At 55.2% G+C, this 19,565-nt stretch overlaps 1 protein-coding gene across 1 annotated transcript in view; it reads right to left on the bottom strand.

The window, feature by feature from the left end:
- Window positions 1-18,536, bottom strand: part of ANKRD29 (ankyrin repeat domain 29) — a 41,454-nt gene extending 22,918 nt beyond the window's left edge. Inside the window, exons 1-4 of the mRNA XM_068165479.1 lie at window positions 18,516-18,536; window positions 9,813-9,923; window positions 7,109-7,207; window positions 3,121-3,219 (exon numbers count right to left, since the gene is read on the bottom strand). Of these exons, the coding sequence (XP_068021580.1) occupies window positions 3,121-3,219; window positions 7,109-7,207; window positions 9,813-9,923; window positions 18,516-18,536 (330 nt within the window). The remainder of the gene's footprint in view (window positions 1-3,120; window positions 3,220-7,108; window positions 7,208-9,812; window positions 9,924-18,515) is intronic.
- Window positions 18,537-19,565: the final 1,029 nt, after the last annotated feature.

Here is a 19,565-nt window from a genome sequence, read left to right as displayed (position 1 = left end):
TTCCAGCTCCAATTCTTCCAGAGACAACCAAGTTCATGTGCAAGCAGAAGTGACTGCTGGAGTGCTGGCTTCTAACCAAAGTACCAATCACAGAATCAGCCAGGCTGGAAGGGACCTCCAAGATCACCAAGTCCAACCAATCACCCAGCCCAAACTAATCAACCAGACCATGGCACCAAGTGCCTCATCCAGGCTCTTCTTAAACACCTCCAGGGATGGGGACTCCACCACCTCCCTAGGCAGCACATCCCTACGGCCAACAACTCTGCCTGGGAAGAACTTTCTCCTCACCTCCAGCCTAAACCTCCCCTGGCACAGCTTGAGACTGTGTCCTCTTGTTCTGATGCTGCTTGCCTGGCAGAAGAGACCAACCTCCACCTGGCTACAACCTCCCTTCAGGGAGTTGGAGAGAGCAAGAAGGTCTCCCCTGAGCCTCCTCTTCTCCAGGCTAAGCAACCCCAGCTCCCTCATTTGCTCTTCTCTGGCCAGAACCTCATGGCCTGCAGCACTCTGCCTCTGCCCTGTTGGTTGCTGTCTAAGGAAGGGTAGGGAGAATGCACTTCCAAAGCTGTTAGGTAGCTGTGGAAGTGTGAATCAGACCAAACCCATGCCCATCACTGACAGACCCATGGCCATCACTGACAGACCCACGGCCATCACTGACAGGCCACGGCTTCTGCTGAAGAAGTGTGCCCTGCAGGCAGGAGCAGCCCCAGGCAGCTATAGTTGCTGCATGTCACCACTGAAGGGAGACCTAGGCACATGCATCAGCCCCTGCTTGTGGAGGTGCTCCCTTGGCAGCCACCTGAGCAGGGAAACACCTCAGTGTCGCTGCCAGCTGACTTTGGAGTCAGCTGAAACAAGGGAGATAGCAACTGTGGGTGTTGCCAGCTGGAGTGCACTGTGCCCCACTCACAGTTTCCACTATTTCTGCCCCTGATAAGCAGGGGAAGTCCTCCTCTGCTGCCCGGGGCGGCACCCTGCGGGCATGAAACCAGGTCAGCCACACCACAGCTCTTCTCTCCTTTGCTGACGTCTCCCACTCTCAAGCCCAACCTCCACAAGAGAAGAGGTCAGGTAGGGGGTTTCTAGAGCTGGCATTAACATGGGCAGAGAGCTGTGTGTGCCCCCAGCCTTGCTCTCTGAAGCAGCTCCAAAGCTGGGTGTGAAACGCTGCAGGCAGCCAGCCCCCCCGAGAGCAGCTGTGGCAGGAAGGGGCACCTGGCTCTTGGGGGAGCTGCTGTCATTAGCACCAGCACCTCAGCAGCACTCAGGCTCTGGCATGGCTGAGCTAACCCACACAGATCCTCTGCAGCCGCTCCCAAGAGGTCATAGCCTGCAGCCTGCCTCCCTGTGACACTGCAATGCAAGCCTGGCTGGATTCAGAGATCCAGGGATCCACATTCAGAGATCCAGACTCAGAGATTCAGAGACTTAGAGATTCAGAGATCCGTGGATCCAGAGATTCATAGATCCATAGACTCATAGATCCAGAGATACATAGATACATAGATCCAGAGATCCACAGATCCACAGATCCAGAGATCTATAGATCCAGAGATTCATAGATCCATAGACTCATAGATTCATAGATCCATAGATCCAGAGATTCAGAGATCCAGAGATTCATAGATCCATAGACTCATAGATTCATAGATCCATAGATCCAGAGATACACAGATCCAGAGATTCAGAGATCCAGAGGTTCACAGATTCAGAGATCTATAGATCCAGAGATTCATAGATCCATAGAATCATAGATTCAGAGATCCATAGATCCAGAGATTCACAGATCCAGAGATTCATCGATCCAGAGATCCAGAGATTCGTAGATCTATAGATCCATAGACTCATAGATCCATAGACTCATAGATTCATAGATCCAGAGATTCATAGATCCATAGATCTGGAGATTCATAGATCCAGAAATTCATAGATCCAGAGGTCCAGAGATCCATAGATCCAGAGATTCATAGATCTATAGATCCAGAGATTCATAGATCCATAGACTCATAGATTCAGAGATTCAGAGATCCAGAGATCCAGAGATCCATAGATCCAGAGATTCACAGATTCATAGATCCAGAGATCCAGAGATTCATAGATCCAGATGCCTAGATCCAGAGATCCATAGATCCAGAGATTCACAGATCCATAGACTCATAGATTCATAGATCCATAGATTCATAGATCCATGGAATGGTTTAGGTTGGAAAGCAGCTTGAAGCTCAGCTGGTTCCAACCCTCCTGCCATGGGCAGGGGCAGCTCCCACCAGCCCAGGCTGTGTCAGCAGAGGTGAAGCTGTTGGGTGACAGCCTAGGAGCTGGCTGCTAGTCCTGGGTTATTTGTGTCAGTGCAGTGGGTAATCAGGGCAAGGGAATTCAGCTCCTCTATAGCTACAGTGAGTCATGAGACCTTCCTCTGCAATTAGCCTCCCCTAATTTAGTAGGAATGCTGGAACAGGACCCAAAGGCAATCACAAACACCACCTTACACACCCTTCACAGACAATGGCAAAAGCTAACAGCAGCAAACCTGTTTCCTGCTTCCAACCAGCTGGCAGCCCTCCTGCTCCAGGAGTGAGCTACCTGCTCAAAGGGCTACAGACAGCAAGCAGACAGCTTCAAAGACTGGAGGTGGCTCTGAGCATAGAAGCATAGAATCACAGAGCTGTCAGGGCTGGAAGGGACCTCAAGGCTCAGCCATTCCCAGCCCCCCTGCCATGGGCAGGGACACCTCACACCACAGCAGGTTGCTCACAGCCACATCCAGCCTGGCTGCAAACACCTCCAGGGATGAGGCTTCCACCACCTCCCTGGGCAACCTGTGCCAGGCTCTCAGCCTGCTGTAGTGTGAGGTGTCCCTGCCCACGGCAGGGGGGTTGGAATGGGATGATCCTTGGGGACCCATCCAACCTTGACAGTTCTATGATTCCACCTCTGATCAACTTCTGTCACTGAGCCTGGGCAGGGACAGCTAGGCCCAAGTTAATGTTTTCACAGGGAAGGTTCAAGTGAGGCAATCCTCACATCCCCCTCCTGCTGCCATGGGAGCAGAATCAAGAGCCAGGATCCCCAGAGCTTCTCAGCATGCAAATCCAGAGCCATCCTCTTACTTACTTTGTTCTTATACTCAGTGGAGGCTCCAAACTGAAAGAGAAACTTCACCACATCGTTGTGGCCTTGCTGTGCAGCAAAGAAGAGAGGAGTTGCACCTGACTGGAAGGAAAAAAACAAACAGGTTAAACCTTCACCCCCCCAAACCACACCAGACACTTGACAGAGGCTTACACAGCTCCCATCATGATCAGCTGGGAGGACAGGCTGTGAGGCCTCCAGAGGACACCAGCTGTGTCAGACAGAATAGAATAGAATAGAATAGAATAGAATAGAATAGAATAGAATAGAATAGAATAGAATAGAATAGAATAGAAAAGAATAGACCAGACCAGATTGGAAGAGACCTTCAAGATCATCGTGTCCAACCTATCATCCAACACCACCTAATCAAGTAAACCATGGCACCAAGCACCCCATCAAGTCTCCTCCTGAACACCTCCAGGGATGGTGACTCCACCACCTCCCCAGGCAGCCCATTCCAATGGGCAATCACTCTCTCTGTGTAGAACTTCTTCCTAACCTCCAGCCTGAACCTCCCCTGGCACAGCTTGAGACTGTGTCCTCTTGTTCTGGTGCTGCTTGCCTGGAAGAAGAGACCCCCACCTGGCTACAACCTCCCTTCAAGGAGTTGGAGAGAGCAATAAGGTCACCTCTGAGTCTCTTCCTCTCCAGGCTAAGCAACCCCAGCTCCCTCAGCCTCTCCTCACAGGGCTGTGCTCCAGACCCCTCCCCAGCCTTGTTGCCCTTCTCTGGACACCTTCAAGTCTCTCAATGTCCTTCTGAAACTGAGGAGCCCAGAACTGGACACAGGACTCAAGGTGTGGCCTCAGCAGTGCTGAGCACAGGGCACAAGGACTTCCCTGCTCCTGCTGGCCACACTCTTCCTGATGCAGGCCAGGATGCCCTTGGCCTTCTTGGCCCCCTGGGCACACTGCTGGCTCATGTTCAACCTACCATTGACCAGCACCCCCAGGTCCCTCTCTGCCTGGCTGCTCTCAGCCACTCTGACCCCAGCTTGATCCCTGGGGCACACCACTGGTGCCTGGCTGCCAGCTGGCTGTGGCACCATTCACCACCACTCTCTGGGCTCAGCCTCCAGCCAGTTCCTAACCCAGCTCACAGAGCTGCTGTCCCAGCCAGGGGCTGACAGCTTGGCCAGGAGTTTGCTGTGGGGACAGTGTCAAAGGCCTTGCTGCAGTCCAGGCAGACCACATCCACAGCCTGCCCCACAGCCACCAGGCAGTCACCTGGGCATGGAAGGAGATCAGGTTGGTCAGGCAGGACCTGCCCTTCCTAAATCCATGCTGGCTATGCTATGCTATGCTGGCATGACACTTGGTGCCATGGTTGAGTTGATCAGATGGTGCTGGGTGATAAGTTGGGCTCCATGATCTCAAAGGTCTTTTCCAACCTGGTTAATTCTGCATTCTGACTGGGATTAACTTCTCTGCTTCTGCCTCTTCTCCCTTTTGCACAGAAGGGGCAGGGGGAGGCAAGGAGGGAGAAGCTAAGTAGCTTCCCCTGGTCTTTGACCAAAGGGGGGTACTTGTGCTGCTTGTTAACTGTAAATCCCTGTACACATTGGAACCCCTGGGTATTTCGTACCTCTGCATTGCAGATTGTAGTTGTTGCTGGTAAATGCAGCTTCCATTTGCTGCCAGTTGAGCTGGCCTGGCAATGTTGATGCTGGGGGAGTGGTGGTGGTGAATTTCAACCCACCAAAGTTACTACAGACCTCCAGGAGGTGGACTGGGAAGTGCATTTCATTCCCATGAGTCCTGCAGCCCTATGAAACTGGCTGCAGTTTCACTTTGCTTCCCTTCTCCCTCCCTCCTCTCCTCCCAGGAGGATGCACAGCCTCTTCTCTCTTGTGGGGAAAACCTGGTGTCAGCCTTGGCAATGCTGCCAATTAGGCCTGGAGCTGCCTAATTGGGACCTGGAGCTGCCTAATGGGGTCCTGGAGCTGTCTAATTGGGGCCAGGAGCTGCCTAATTGGGTCCTGGAGCTGGCAAATGGGGACTTGGACCTACCAAATTGGGACCTGGAGCTGACTAATGGGAACCTGGAGCTGCCTAATTGGGACTGGAGTTGACTATTTGGGGCCTGGAGCTGCCTAATTGGGGCCTGGAGATGCCTAATGGGAACCTGGAGCTGCCTAATGGGGGCCTGGAGCTGCCTAATTAGGGCCTGGAACTGCCTAATGGGGGCCTGGAGCTGCCTAATTGGGTCCTGGAGCTGCCTAATTGGGGCCTGGAGCTGTCTAATTGGGACCCGGAGCTGCCTCATTAGGTCCTGGAGCTGCCTAATTGGGGCCTGGAGCTGTCTAATTGGGACCCGGAGCTGCCTCATTAGGGCCTGGAGCTGCCTCATTGGGGCCTGGAGCTGCCTAATGGGGGCCTGGAGCTGCCTGATGGGGGCCTGGAGCTGCCTAATTGCGGCCTGGAACTTGCAAATGGGGACCTGGAGCTGCCTAATTGGGGCCTGGAGCTGCCTAATTGGGCCTGGAGCTTCCTAACTGGGACTGGAGCTGCCTAATGGGGACCTGGAGCTGTCTAATTGGGACCTGGAGCTGCCTCATTGGGACCTGGAACTGGCAAATGGGGACTTGGACCTGCCTAATTGGGACCTGGAGCTGTCTAATGGGGACCTGGAGCTGCCTAATTGGGACCTGAAGCTGCCTAATTGGGACTGGAGCTGCCTAATGGGGGCCTGGAGCTGCCTAATTGGGACCTGGAGCTGCCTCATTGGGACCTGGAGCTGCCTAACTGGGACTGGAGCTGCCTAATTGGGGCCTGGAGCTGTCTAATTGGGACCTGGAGCTGCCTAATGGGGACATGGAGCTGCCCAATGAGGACCTGGAGCTGCCTAAATGGGACATGGAGCTGCCAAATTGGGACCTGGAGCTGCCTAATTAGGGCCTGGAGCTGCCTAATGGGGACCTGGAACTGTCTAATGGGGATCTGGAGCTGCCTCATTGGGACCTGGAGCTATCTAATTGGGGCCTGGAGCTGTCTAATGGGGACCTGGAGCTGACTAATTGGGGCCTGGAACTGCCTAATGGGGACCTGGAGCTGACTAATGGGGACCTGGAGCTGCCTAATTGGGACTGGAGCTGCCTAACTGGGGCCTGGAGCTGCCAAGCTGAGTTTTAGCTGCATCACAGTGGTGTGGTGTGGAGGGTCAGGAGGCTTGGTGGGAGGCTTGGCTTTGTTGGCCTGGTTTAGAGGGAGGTCTGTGAAAGCTTTGGCTCAGAGGGGCTCTGTGTAAGCCCAGGCTGTGGGTTTTTGGTGTGTTTTATCTGCTTTGTGTCGTTGTGAGCAGCATTTCCATTCCAACTTTCCAATCCTGTCCTGCCCTTTGTGGGAGAGTTTTTCTTTTGCCCCTTTTGCAAGAGGTGAAAGAGCAAATCTGTTCCACTCTGAGACACCCCAAAACCAGGCACTGCTTTCTCTTCCACCAGCCAGGGTGTCAGGGTGCAAGGGATGGCCTGAATGCAAAGCAGGGATGCAGGAAGGGTGGAGGGGATTGGTGGGGATGAGTTGGCTCAGACTAAGAGGCAGCAACTCCAAAGCTTCTCCAGTCAGAACAACCTGCAGGCTGGCCATGGCATCCATTCCAGGGGGTTTTAATGACCAGGCTCTGCAAAGCAAAAGGTGAATTCCTTCCCCTTAGCACTGCTCCCACCCAGGGAGCTGTAAACCACAGATGCATAAATGCTGCCACCTTAGGAGCTGCATCCCAGCCATGACTGCCCCTCACCCAGCAGGTGTGCTGGCAGTGGTGGATGCAGTGTTTTTAATGCCCCCCTGGCATCTGTGACCAGCTCCAGCCATCTGACTCCCTGGCTCAGGAGAGCAGACCCTGTGTGTACACACACACACTGCACAGCAAAGGAGCAGCTGGCAACAAGCAACAGCCAGCCCCTGTCAGAGGTGAGAAACCCACAGACACTGCCCCAATGCCTGGGTGAAGGCAGAGCCTCTCCTACCTCTCTCTGCAGGTTGATGTCTGCTCCTTGCAAGACCAGCTCCCGTACACAGTCTGTGTGGCCATAGTAAGAGGCTACCATCAGAGCTGTTGTGCCAAGCTGGGAGGAAGGAGAAACAGGTCAGTACCTTCAGCAGACAGCTCCAGCTGCCTGGGAGAGACAGCAGCCCTCCTGAAAAGCTGAAAGGAAGCCTGAGGTCATAGGAAAACTTATCAGCATTTCAAGCTTACTGCCCAGGATCCTTGGGTCCTCCAAAGCTCAGCCAGTCCAACCCCAATGCAGGCAGCAGGGACATCCTCCACTGGATCAGGTTGCCCAGAGCCCTGTCCAGCCTCTCCTTGAATATCTGCAGGGATGGAGCCTCAACCACCTCCCTGGGCAACCTGCTGCAGTGTTCCAGCAGCCTCCTGGTGCAGAACTTGTTCCTCACAGCCAATCTCAATCTGCTCTGCTCTACTTTGAAGCCATTGCCCCTGGGCCTGTCCCTGCAGGCCTTTGCAAACAGTCTCTCTCCATCCTTCCTGTAGCCCCTTCAGGTCCTGGCAGGCTGCTGTTAGGTCTCCCCAGAGCCTTCTCCTCTCCAGGCTGAACACCCCCAGCTCCCTCAGCCTGGCCTCACAGCAGAGCTCTTCCAACCCCCTGACAACTTTTGTGGCCTCCTCTGGATCTTCTCCATCATGTCCATGTCCTTCCTATATTGAGGGCTCTAGGCCTGGACACAGTACTCCAGGTGAGGTCTCACCAGAGCAGAGCAAAGCAGCAGAATCACTTCTCAGCCTTGTTTGCCCCTCCTCTGTGCCATAACCTGGTGCACTCAAGCATCTCTCCATAAGCTGTGGGCAGAACAGCAAGATACATCCTGTCTGTGCTTTCAGCCCGTGTCTGAACCCACACCTGACTTCCCCCATGTCTGAACCCACACTTGACTTCCCCCATGTATAGACCCACACCTGACTTCCCCCATGTCTGAACCCACACCTGACTTCCCCCATGTCTGAACCCACACTTGACTTCCCCCATGTATAGACCCACACCTGACTTCCCCCATGTCTGAACCCACACCTGACTTCCCTCATGTCTAAACCCACACCTGACTTCTCCCATGTCTGAACCCACACCTGACTTCCCCCATGTCTGAACCCACACCTGACTTCCCTCATGTCTAAACCCACACCTGACTTCCCCCATGTCTAAACCCACACCTGACTTCCCCCATGTCTGAACCCACACCTGACTTCTCCCATGTCTGAACCCACACCTGACTTCTCCCATGTCTAAACTCCCACCTGACTTCTCCCATGTCTGAACCCACACCTGACTTCTCCCATGTCTGAACCCACACCTGACTTCTCCCATGTCTAAACTCCCACCTGACTTCTCCCATGTCTAAACCCACACCTGACTTCCCCCATGTCTGAACCCACACCTGACTTCTCCCATGTCTGAACCCACACCTGACTTCTCCCATGTCTAAACTCCCACCTGACTTCTCCCATGTCTGAACCCACACCTGACTTCCCCCATGTCTAAACCCACACCTGACTTCCCCCATGTCTAAACCCACACCTGACTTCCCTCATGTCTGAACCCACACCTGACTTCCCCCATGTCTGAACCCACACCTGACCTCCCCCATGTCTAAACCCACACCTGACTTCCCCCCATGTCTGAACCCACACCTGACTTCCCCCATGTCTGAACCCACACCTGACTTCCCTCATGTCTAAACCCACACCTGACTTCCCCCATGTCTAAACTCACACCTAACTCTCCCCTTGTCAGCTGCAGTGAGGAAATGCCCATGGGATCCATCTGCCACACCTCTGGGCTTCTCTTTGCTTGGCATTCTGACTGAACCTCCCTGTGTGTGCCAAGGGCAGGAGGTACTGGGCTGGGGGAGGCAGAGTTGGGAGGCTAGCAGCTCTGATTATGAGGAGGTCTGCTGACAGACTCATTGCTACCTGGCTTTGGCTGAGTTGGCTCTTCCCCATCATCTATTGCTGCAGTGCCATGTGCAGGAGGTACTGGGCTGGGGGAGGCAGAGTTGGGGGGCTAGCAGCTCGCTCTCTCTCAGGAGGTCTGCTTGCTGACAGACTCATTGCTACCTGGCCTTGGCTGAGTTGGCTCTTCCCCATCATCTATTGCTACAGTGCCATGTGCAGGAGGTACTGGGCTGATGGAGGCTGAGTTGGGAGGCTAGCAGCTCTGATTATGAGGAGGTCTGCTTGCTGACAGACTCATTGCTACCTGGCCTTGGCTGAGCTGGCTCTTCCCCATCACCTATTGCTGCAGTGCCATGTGCAGGAGGTACTGGGCTTGGGGAGGCAGAGTTGGGAGGCTAGCAGCTCGCTCTCTCTCAGGAGGTCTGCTAGCTGACAGACTCATTGCTACCTGGTCTTGGCTCTTCCCCATGATCTATTACTACATTGACACTGCCTTGCAAAGAGAAGCCTGAGGGGCTGGGATCTGTGTTGCTGATGTCAGAGCCAGCAGCACCTCTCTCAGACAGCCTTTAGAGCGCCGGCGAGTTCCTATCCCCTTGCCGCCGACCTGAACGATTCTGTCTCGGGTTCCCAACTTGCTTCCTGACAGGAGGAGGTTTGAAATCAGCCCTAAGTGCCATAAGACTCTCAGCTGCCAGGTGCCAGGCACCCCCATGGTGAGCAGGCTGAGGGGAGGGGTGCAGAGGCAGGGCTGTGCATACGCTGTCCTTGCAGTCCACGTCCACTCGCCCGCTGTTCAGCAGCAGCTGCAGGAGAGCCAGGTTTCCTTTCCTTGCAGCCCAAAAGGCAGCGTTGGCCAGAGGGGTTTCCTTCTGGGGAGCACAAAAAACAAGAGCACAAATCAGACACTTCCTCAGGCACACTGCACAGGCACACACAGAGCCCCTGGGGACAGGCTGCTCCCAGGCTGCAGGTTGGACTCCGTGGTCGTGGAGGTCTCTTCCAGCTGAAATGATTCTGCAGTCAGGCCAGGCAGGTTTCAGCCTAGGCTGCTGCTCTTTCCAAACCAGAGCAGGGAAAGGGAGCTAAAAAACCTCTTTGTGCAGTTAAGGAGTCCAGTCTGCCCCTGCTGCCTCCTGACAGGCTGGAGGGGTGAGCCCAGGCCAACCTCATGAAGTTGATCAAGGCTAAGGGCAAGATCCTGCACCTGGGTCAGGGCAATCCCAAGCACAGATCCAGGCTGGGTATGGAGTGGCTCAAGAGCAATTTGGCAGAGAAGGCCTTGGGGGTGTCAGCTGGTGACAAACTCCCCAGGAGCCAGCACTGGTCCCTGGCAGCCCAGTGCCAGCTGAGTGCTGAGCTGCAGCCAGAGCAGGGAGAGCAGCAGCACAGGGAGGGGATTCTGCCCCTCTGCTCTGCTCTGCTCAGCCCCCACCTGCAGCACTGCCTCCAGCTCTGGGGCCCCCAGCACAAGAAGGGCCTGGAGCTGCTGGAGAGGCTCTACAGGAGGCCACCAAGATGATCAGAGGCTGCAGAACCTCCCCTGTGGGGCCAGGCTGGGAGAGTTGGGGCTGTTCAGCCTGGAGAAGAGAAGGTTCTGGGGAGACTTCATAGCAGCCTTCCAGTACGTGAAGGGCTCCAGGAGAGCTGGGGAGGGACTTGTGACAAGGGCTGGGAGTGATAGGATGAGGGAGAATGGCTTTGAGCTGGGAGAGGAGAGACTGAGAATGGAGATGAGAATGAAATTGTTTGCAGTGAGGGTGGTGAGACTCTGGCACAGGCTGCCCAGGGAGCCTGTGGCTGCCTCCTCCCTGGAGGTGTTCCAGGCCAGGCTGGATGAGGCCTTGAGCAAGCTGTGCTGCTGGGTAGGGGGTTGGAACTTACAATCTCTAAGGTCCCTTCCAACCCAAACCATTCTATGATACTATGAACTCTGATTCTGTGCCACAGGCAGGATTTACTGGAAAGCAAACCCCCTGGCTTCATGGGGTCAGCTGGGGCCCCCCTCTGCAGCCTGTCCACGTCCATCTGGATGGATCCCTTCCCTCCAGTGTGTCAGCTGGGACACACAGCTTGGTGCCATCTGCAGGCATGTGAGGGTGCCTGGATCCCACTGTCCAGGTCACCTACAAAGATATTGAACAGCACTGGTGCCACTACCTGGCCTGCATCAGGAAGAGTGTGGCCAGCAGGAGCAGGGAAGTCCTTGTGCCCTGTGCTCAGCACTGCTGAGGCCACACCTTGAGTCCTGTGTCCAGTTCTGGGCTCCTCAGGTTAGGGAAAGATGTTGAGCTGCTGGAAGGTGTCCAGAGAAGGGCAAGAAAGCTGGGGAGGGGTCTGGAGCAGAGCCCTGTGAGGAGAGGCTGAGGGAGCTGGGGTTGCTTAGCCTGGAGAAGAGGAGGCTCAGGGGAGACCTTCTTGCTCTCTGCAACTCCCTGAAGGGAGGTTGTAGCCATGGTGGCAGTGTGTCTGCTTTGGTGGTCCCATGGGTGGTTTCCAGCTGCAGTTACAGCCCTGGTGTGGCAGGGAGCAGGGTGCCTTTGCTCACAGCACAGCTCAGCCTTACACAGGGTAGTGAAATCTCTGTGCTCATCCTCCTTTTGGTCCTGCACCAGTCTCACATCTGCTCTTTTTATCTTACTCTTGTCTCTACTGTCCCTCCATTCTCTCTCTGAGGTTTTTCCCACCTTCATTTCCCACAAGCACCCACCCTAAGTGATGCTAGTCCCATAGTATCATAGTATCAGTCAGGGTTGGAAGGGACCACAAGGATCATCCAGTTCCAACCCCCCTGCCATGGGCAGGGACACCCCACACTAGATCAGCCTGGCCACAGCCTCATCCAGCCTGGCCTTAAACACCTCCAGGGACAGGGCCCCAACCACCTCCCTGCACAACCCATTCCAGGGCTTCACCACTCTCATGGGGAAGAACTTCCTCCTCCACTCCAGCATCAATCTCCCCACCTCCAGCTTCATTCCATTCCCCCTAGTCCTAGCACTGCCTGAGATCCTGAGCAGTCCCTCCCCAGCCTTCTTGGAGCCCCCTTCAGATCCTGGAAGGCCACAATGAGGTCACCTGGGAGCCTTCTCTTCTCCAGACTGAACTCCTTCAGTCTGTCCTCACAGGAGAGGTGCTCCAGCCCTCTGCTCCTCCTCCTGGCCCTGCTCTGGACACCTTCCAGCCCCTCCAGATCCCTCTTGTCATAGGGGCTCCAGAACTGGAGGCAGGACTCCAGGTGGGGTCTCCCCAGAGCTGAGCAGAGGGGGAGAATCACCTCCCTTGCCCTGCTGGCCACACTTCTCCTGCTGCAGCCCAGGATCTGATTGGATTTCTGGGCTGCAAACCTGACCTTAGGAAGTTCCATCTAATCATGAGGAGGAACTTCTTGACTGTGAGGGTGACACAACCCTGGAGCAGGCTGCCCAGAGAGGTTGTGGAGTCTCCTCCTCTGGAGATTTCAAGGCCCACCTGGATGTGTTCCTGTGTGACCTGCCCTGGGTGACCCTGCTCTGGCAGGGGGGTTGGACTTGATGATCTTCAGAGGTCCCTTCCAGCCCCTCCCATGCTGTGGTTGTGAGATTGTGTGACATGGAGTCAAATTTTCCCCAGCAGTGCTTTTGACCCAGTTTGGAATGACTGCTGTCAGTACTTCCCCTCACGTGCTGGGGATTCCTTGTACCCAAGCTTACAGCACACTCAGCCCATCAGCCAGGAGCTGATTAGATACCAGCAGCAAGCACAGATCTGAATTGTTTTGTCTCAGATTAATGAAATGTGCAGAGTCATCCTTACAATGTCCCTACAAGGGCAGCCTCACTGAGGCCATGTGGGCAATTCCTCTCCTGCTTTCAAACCAAGGCATTATACAAACTCTTTGTTCTCAGGGGATAGAACAGAAGAGAAGAGAAGAGAAGAGAAGAGAAGAGAAGAGAAGAGAAGAGAAGAGAAGAGAAGAGAAGAGAAGAGAAGAGGAAGAGAAGAGAGAAGAGAAGAGAAGAGAAGAGAAGAGAAGAGAAGAGAAGAGAAGAGAAGAGAAGAGAAGAGAAGAGAAGAGAAGAGAAGAGAAGAGAAGAGAAGAGAAGAGAAGAGAAGAGAAGAGACCAGACCAGGTTGGAAGAGATCTTCAAGATCATTTTTTCCAACCTATCATCCAATACCACCCTAATCAACTAACCCATGGCTACCAAGCACCCTGTCAAGTCTTCTCCTGATCACCTCCAATGATGGGGGACTTCACCACCTCCCTGGGCAGCACATCCCAATGGCTAACAACTCTCTCAGGGAGGAACTTTCTCCTCACCTCCAGCCTAAACCTCCCCTGGCACAGCTTCAGACTGTGTCCTCTTGTTCTGGTGCTGCTTGCCTGGGAGAAGAGACCAACCCCCCACCTGGCTACAACCTCCCTTCAGGGAGTTGGAGAGAGCAAGAAGGTCTCCCCTGAGCCTCCTCTTCTCCAGGCTAAGCAACCCCAGCTCCCTCAGCCTCTCCTCACAGGGCTGTGCTCCAGACCCCTCCCCCAGCTTTCTTGCCCTTCTCTGGACACCTTCCAGCAGCTCAACCTCTTTCCTAGCCTGAGGAGCCCAGAACTGGACACAGGACTCAAGGTGTGGCCTAACCAGTGCAGTGTACAGGGGCAGAATGACCTCCCTGCTCCTGCTGGCCACACTCTTCCTGATGCAGGCCAGGATGCCCTTAGCCCTCTTGGCTGCCTGGGCACACTGCAGGCTCATGTTCATCCTACCATCGACCAGCACCCCCCAGGTCCCTCTCTGCCTGGCTGCTCTCAGCCACTCTGACCCCAGCCTGTAGCACTGCCTGGGGTTGCTGTGGCCAATGTGCAGCCCCTGGCACTTGGATGTGTTCAATCTCCTGCCCTTGGCCTCTGCCCATCTGCCCAGCCTGGCAAGGTCCCTCTGCAGAGCCTCTCTACCCTCCAGCAGATCAACTCCTGCCCCCAGCTTGCTGTCATCTGTAGATTTACTGCTGATGGACTCAGTCCTCTCCTCCAAATCATCAATAAGGATATTGAACAGGCTGGGGCCCAGCACTGCTCCCTGGGGCACACCACTGGTGCCTGGCTGCCAGGCTGGCTGTGGGCACCATTCACCACCACTCTCTGGGCTCAGCCTCCAGCCAGTTCCTAACCCAGCACAGTGTGCCAGCAGTGCTGACATCACTGCTAAGGGAGATGTAAGACACTACTTTGGGATTCATAATATGGCCAATTGAATTATTTTGTGAGCAAGAAATGGGTTTTAAACTGCAGGATGTGACATAAGCCTTGCCTGCTCTTGTTGTGAATCCAGTCCTGGCTCATCAGATGCTTCTTGAAGTTGAAGAGATTAATAGGATACCATCTCCAGGCAATTCTCATTCTAAAGCTGCTCTGCCCCTAAAGCCTCCTTGAGCTAAACAGCTGATCCTCAGCACTGGCAGTCTGGGAACAGGACAGAATCACTGCTTGGAAGAGTGATTAGCTAATGGCTTTGCTGGAGATGGGACATTTCGCTCTGCCATTTGCTCCAGCATCAGCAACTGGCAGGATGCAATTTCCTCCACTTGATCCAGAGCTCTGAAGCATTGTTTCACATCCTGGCTGTGCTGTTCATTTCAGCTGGTGATTTGCTTTTACAGGAGAGCCCCAAAGATGAACAGCTGATGTTGTATTTCAAGCTGTACGGCTGTCATGTGAAATCACTGCCCTTCAAAGTGGCCCAGAGAAGGAGAGCTGTTCTGAACACAGTGTGGCCGCTCCTCTGCAGGGACACAGGAGAAAAGAAAAGCTGATCAGCTGCCTGAGTGTGTCATCTGAGAAATATCCAGGGGTAAAGTGCCCTCTGAATGCTGTGATCAGCAGCTCTCGCTGCTTGCCCTACCTTTGACTTCTCATCTGCAGGGGAGAGGCAGGGCACAGCTGGGTAACCACTAAAGAGGAAGAGTGAGGCTCTTACCCAGGCATCTTGAGCACCACTGCAGCTGGTTGTCCATAGAATGCTTTGGGGTTGGAAGAGACCTCCAAAGCTCAGCCAGCCCAACCCCTCTGCACTCAGCAGGGACACCCCCCAACTAGATCAGGTTGCCCAGAGCCCTGTCTAGCCTCACTCTGAATATATCCAGGGATGTGGCCCCAACCACCTCCCTGAGCAGCCTGTTCCAGTGTTCCATTTGTAGATGTCCCCTTCCTGGAGGTGTTCCAGGCCAGGCTGGATGAGGCCTTGATCAAGCTGTGCTGGTGGGAGGTGTCCCTGCCCATGGCAGGGGGTTGGAACTGGATGAGCTTTGAGGTCCTTCCAACCCAACCCATTCTATGAATCTATGATTCTATGATAAGATGAAAGGAAAAAGGCAATAGGCAAAAGGAAAGAGGGGGAGAAAGAGCCCACTGGCCTGGTGGCTTGTTCCTTGCCCTGTTAAACCCCAGGCAAATACATTTCTCTTTCTCAGGTTCCCAAACCAGGCCTAAGGGAAAGGGGGAAAGGATTCAAAAGGCTAAGAACTGGAAATCAGGATGAAGCACAACAGAGAATGTTAGTGGGACCTGGGAGGGGAGTGAGAGGACTTCATTAGAGAGCAACACATCCTTCATAAAGGATCTTGACTGAAGAAGAAAGGGTAGTTCAAGATAGAAGTGCAAGTTTAGACAGGCAGAAGAAGAGAGGATATTCATGGGCAGTGAGAAAGGGAAACAATAGCCCATGGGTAGGTGGGACAAGAAGATGGAAAACATGAAGACACACAGCAAAGAGAGACAACTGCAGGCCAGGGTAAGTCCACAGACTGCAGAGAGAGAGAGAGAAATTGCCAAGTGAAAAAAGACACAGAGAGAAAGCAGGGGGGAGGCAGGGGCTGCAGGACCTGGGGAAAGTGAGAAACAGGGCACAGCAAAGGAGCTGGTAGTGCCAGAAGAGAAAACAAGAGCTGAAGGACAAGGCAAAACACAAAGGAGGCCTAAAAAGAGGGAGGTGGCAAGAAGTGGTTGGCACAGCCATGAGACCTAGTTGTGGCCTTCCAGGATCTGAAGGGGGCTCCAAGAAGGCTGGGGAGGGAACTGCTCAGGATCTCAGGCAGTGATAGGACTAGGGGGAATGGAATGAAGCTGGAGGTGGGGAGATTGAGGCTGGAGGGGAGGAGGAAGTTCTTCCCCATGAGAGTGGTGGAGCCCTGGAATGGGTTGTCCAGGGAGGTGGTTGGGGCCCTGTCCCTGGAGGGGTTTAAGCCCAGGCTGGATGAGGCTCTGGGCAGCCTGATCTAGTGTGGGGTGTCCCTGCCCATGGCAGGGGGGTTGGAACTGGATGATCCTTGTGGTCCCTTCCAACTCTGACTGATACTATGACACTATGATACTATGGGACTAGCATCACTTAGGGTGGGTGCTTGTGGGAAATGAAGGTGGGAAAAACCTCAGAGAGAGAATGGAGGGACAGTAGAGACCAAGAGTAAGATAAAAAGAGCAGATGTGAGACTGGTGCAGGACCAAAAGGAGGATGAGCACAGAGATTTCACTACCCTGTGTAAGGCTGAGCTGTGCTGTGAGCAAAGGCGCCCTGCTCCCTGCCACACCAGGGCTGTAACTGCAGCTGGAAACCAGCCATGGGACCACCAAAGCAGACACCCACTGCCACCATGGCACCCACAGTGCTGGTGGAGAGACACACAAGCAGGAGTGAGAGGCAAGGACAGGAAACAAACATCCAACAAAGCCAGGCAACACAAACAGGATGAATCATGGAACTGAATCACAGAATTGTTTCAGTAGGAAAAGCCTCTGAGATCCTCCAGTCCAACATCCACCCAGCCCCACCATGGCCACCAAACCATGGCCCCAGGGGCCATGGCCACAGCTCTCTGGAACACCTCCAGGATGGGGACTCCACCACCTCCCTGGGCAGCCTCTGCCAAGCCCTGACCACTCTGGCAGCAAAGACATTTTGCCTCCTCTCCAACTTAAACCTCCCCTGGCACAACTCCAGGCCATTTCCTCTCCTTCTATCACCTGAGCCTAGGGAGCAGAGCTCAACCCCCAGCTCCCTGCAGCCTCCTCTCAGGGAGCTGCAGAGAGCAATGAGGTCTCCCTCAGCCTCCTCTTCTCCACACTCAACACCCCCAGCTCCCTCAGCTACTCCTCCCCAGCCCTCTTCCCCAGACCCTTCCCCAGCTTGGTTGCCCTTCTCTGGACCTGCTCCAGACTCTCAATGTCCTTCTGGGAGTGAGGAGCCCAAAACTGACCCCAGCACTCAAGCTGTGGCCTCCCCAGTGCCCAGCACAGGAGGACAATCCCTGCCCTGCTCCTGCTGCCCCACACCATTGCTGCTCCAGGCCAGGCTGCTGGTGGCCTTCTTGCCCCACCTGGGCACCCCCTGGCTCCTCTTCAGCTGCTGTCACCCAGCACCCCCAGCTCCTTCTCTGCTGGGCATTCTGCAGCCACTCTGCCCCCAAGCCTGGGGTGTTCATGAGGTTGCTGTGACCCAAGTGCAGGACTCAGCACTTGGCCTGGTTAGGTCTCATACAGCTGACATCAGCCTTGGATCCAGCCTGGCCAGGTCACTCTGCAGAGCAAAGAACTGGCACAGGGCTGGTGGTCAATAAGAGAAAGGGAAGCACAGCACCCAGCAAGTGCCTAACCAAGGGGCAGATGTCCATCTGGTACAAACATTGGCTGTGAGCATCAAGCAATTGCTGCTTGCTCCCCTTTGTGCAAGGTGCTCTTAGAATCACAGAATCATTTTGGATGGAAAAGACCTTTCAGATCACGGAGCCCAGCCATCATTACTTTGTTTTGTCCTGTGTTTGCTCTGTGGCTTTGATTACCCTCACCACAAAAGCTCTCCTCTCCTCCAGCTCACCATCGATACGCGACTGTGAATAACGATGAGCAGCGACAACAACAACAGTTATTAACCCTGTCTCAGCCTGCTCAGAGATGCATTGCAGGGGATCTCGCATGCTTTGGGGTGAATAAGTAGAAAAAGTGACAGGAATGCCATGCAGCTAAAGGGAGGAAGCAGCCTGGCTCCAGCGGCCACCACAGCCTGAGGAGCAGGCAGGGACAAGCAGCTCTGCTTCCTAATCATTACACAACCAGCGCTGGCAGAGAGGCCATCAGGAAAGTGAAGAGGAGGCTCCCGACTGCATCATCCCCCCCGGCTCTGAGCCTGGGGCCACCCAAAGGCCACCACAAAGCTTCCTGGAGCCCAGCGGTTTATGTAACGCTGAGAGCGGCATCCTGCGGGCTGCCGGCTGGGGAGAGCAGCAGCAGCAGCTCCAGCCGCTCCATCTCAGCTGCCGCTGAAGCACCCCCGGGACACCCCCAGCCCGGGAAGGCCGAATCTGTTCCCTCCCCGCTCCCCCAGAATCCCTTCGTTTAGCCTTAAAAATAACCCCAAAAAAACCCCAAAACCCCAAACCAATAAAAACTCAGGCAGTCCCCAAATCCGTCCGAGCGGAGCATCCCCGCGCCTCACCTTGAACGACATCCTGCACATCGCAGCGCTCCGCCCCCGCGCCGCTGCCCGCCGCTCCGCTCCGCGCCGGGGGCTGCGCAGCTCCGCGCCCGGGGGCTGAGCGGGGCCGGGGCCGGCGCCGGAGACGGAGCCGGAGCCGGGGCTGGGGCTGGGGCGGGGCGCGGGACCGGCACCTCCCCCCCGCCCGGCTCTGCGCTCAGTGGGGTCTGGGCAGCTCTGAAAGCCTAGGGGGCAGCTGGGGGGTTGCGGAGTAGAAGAGCATCGGTAAGGTGCGGTAGGTACAGTGCGGAGGTGCTGGAGGTGGCCAAAAAAGGTCGCCAGCAGCCTGGGCTGGAGCAGCAATGGTGTGGGCAGCAGGAGCAGGGCAGGGTTTGTCTCTCTTGACTCTATCCTCACTTCCCATCTGATGGTATAAAAGCAAACAACAAGGTGGCATGGCATTTCAGCTGGAGCAGTCTTTAAGGCTCTGGAGGCATGGAGGGGAGGGTTTGGGTGCAGAATCCATCAAGTTTCCATGGATCAGGCTGGTTGCACATTCTCCTGCGGTCCATAGTAGTCACAACCACCCCGTGGATGCTCCGGGGTTGGGGCAGAGTGGCTGCAGACTGCCCAGCAGGGAAGGAGCTTGGGGACGCTGGTAGGGCAGCAGCTCAAGAGGAGCCACGGGGGTGCCCAGGTAGGCAAGAAGGCCACCAGCAGCCTGGCCTGGAGCAGCAATGGTGTGGGCAGCAGGAGCAGGGCAGGGATTGTCCTCCTGTACCCAGCACTGGGGAGGCCACAGCTTGAGTGCTGGGTTCAGTTTTGGGTCCCTTGCTCCCAGAAGGACATTGAGAGGCTGGAGCAGGTCCAGAGAAGGGCAACCAAGGTGGGGAAGGGTCTGGAGAAGAGGGCTGGGGAGGAGCAGCTGAGGGAGCTGGGGGGTGTTGAGTGTGGAGAAGAGGAGGCTGAGGGAGACCTCATTGCTCTCTGCAGGCTCCCTGAGAGGAGGCTGCAGGGAGGTGGGGGTTGGGCTCTACTCCCCAGTCTCAGGTGATGGAAGGAGAGGAAATG

This window comes from Melanerpes formicivorus, unplaced genomic scaffold (assembly GCF_026170545.1).
Source record: "Melanerpes formicivorus ecotype bairdi unplaced genomic scaffold, bMelFor1.0.p_v2 SCAF_89, whole genome shotgun sequence".
Lineage (NCBI taxonomy): Eukaryota > Metazoa > Chordata > Aves > Piciformes > Picidae > Melanerpes > Melanerpes formicivorus.
The sequence above is the reverse complement of the archived record's forward strand: the minus strand, read 5'-3'. Positions and strand labels throughout refer to the sequence as shown.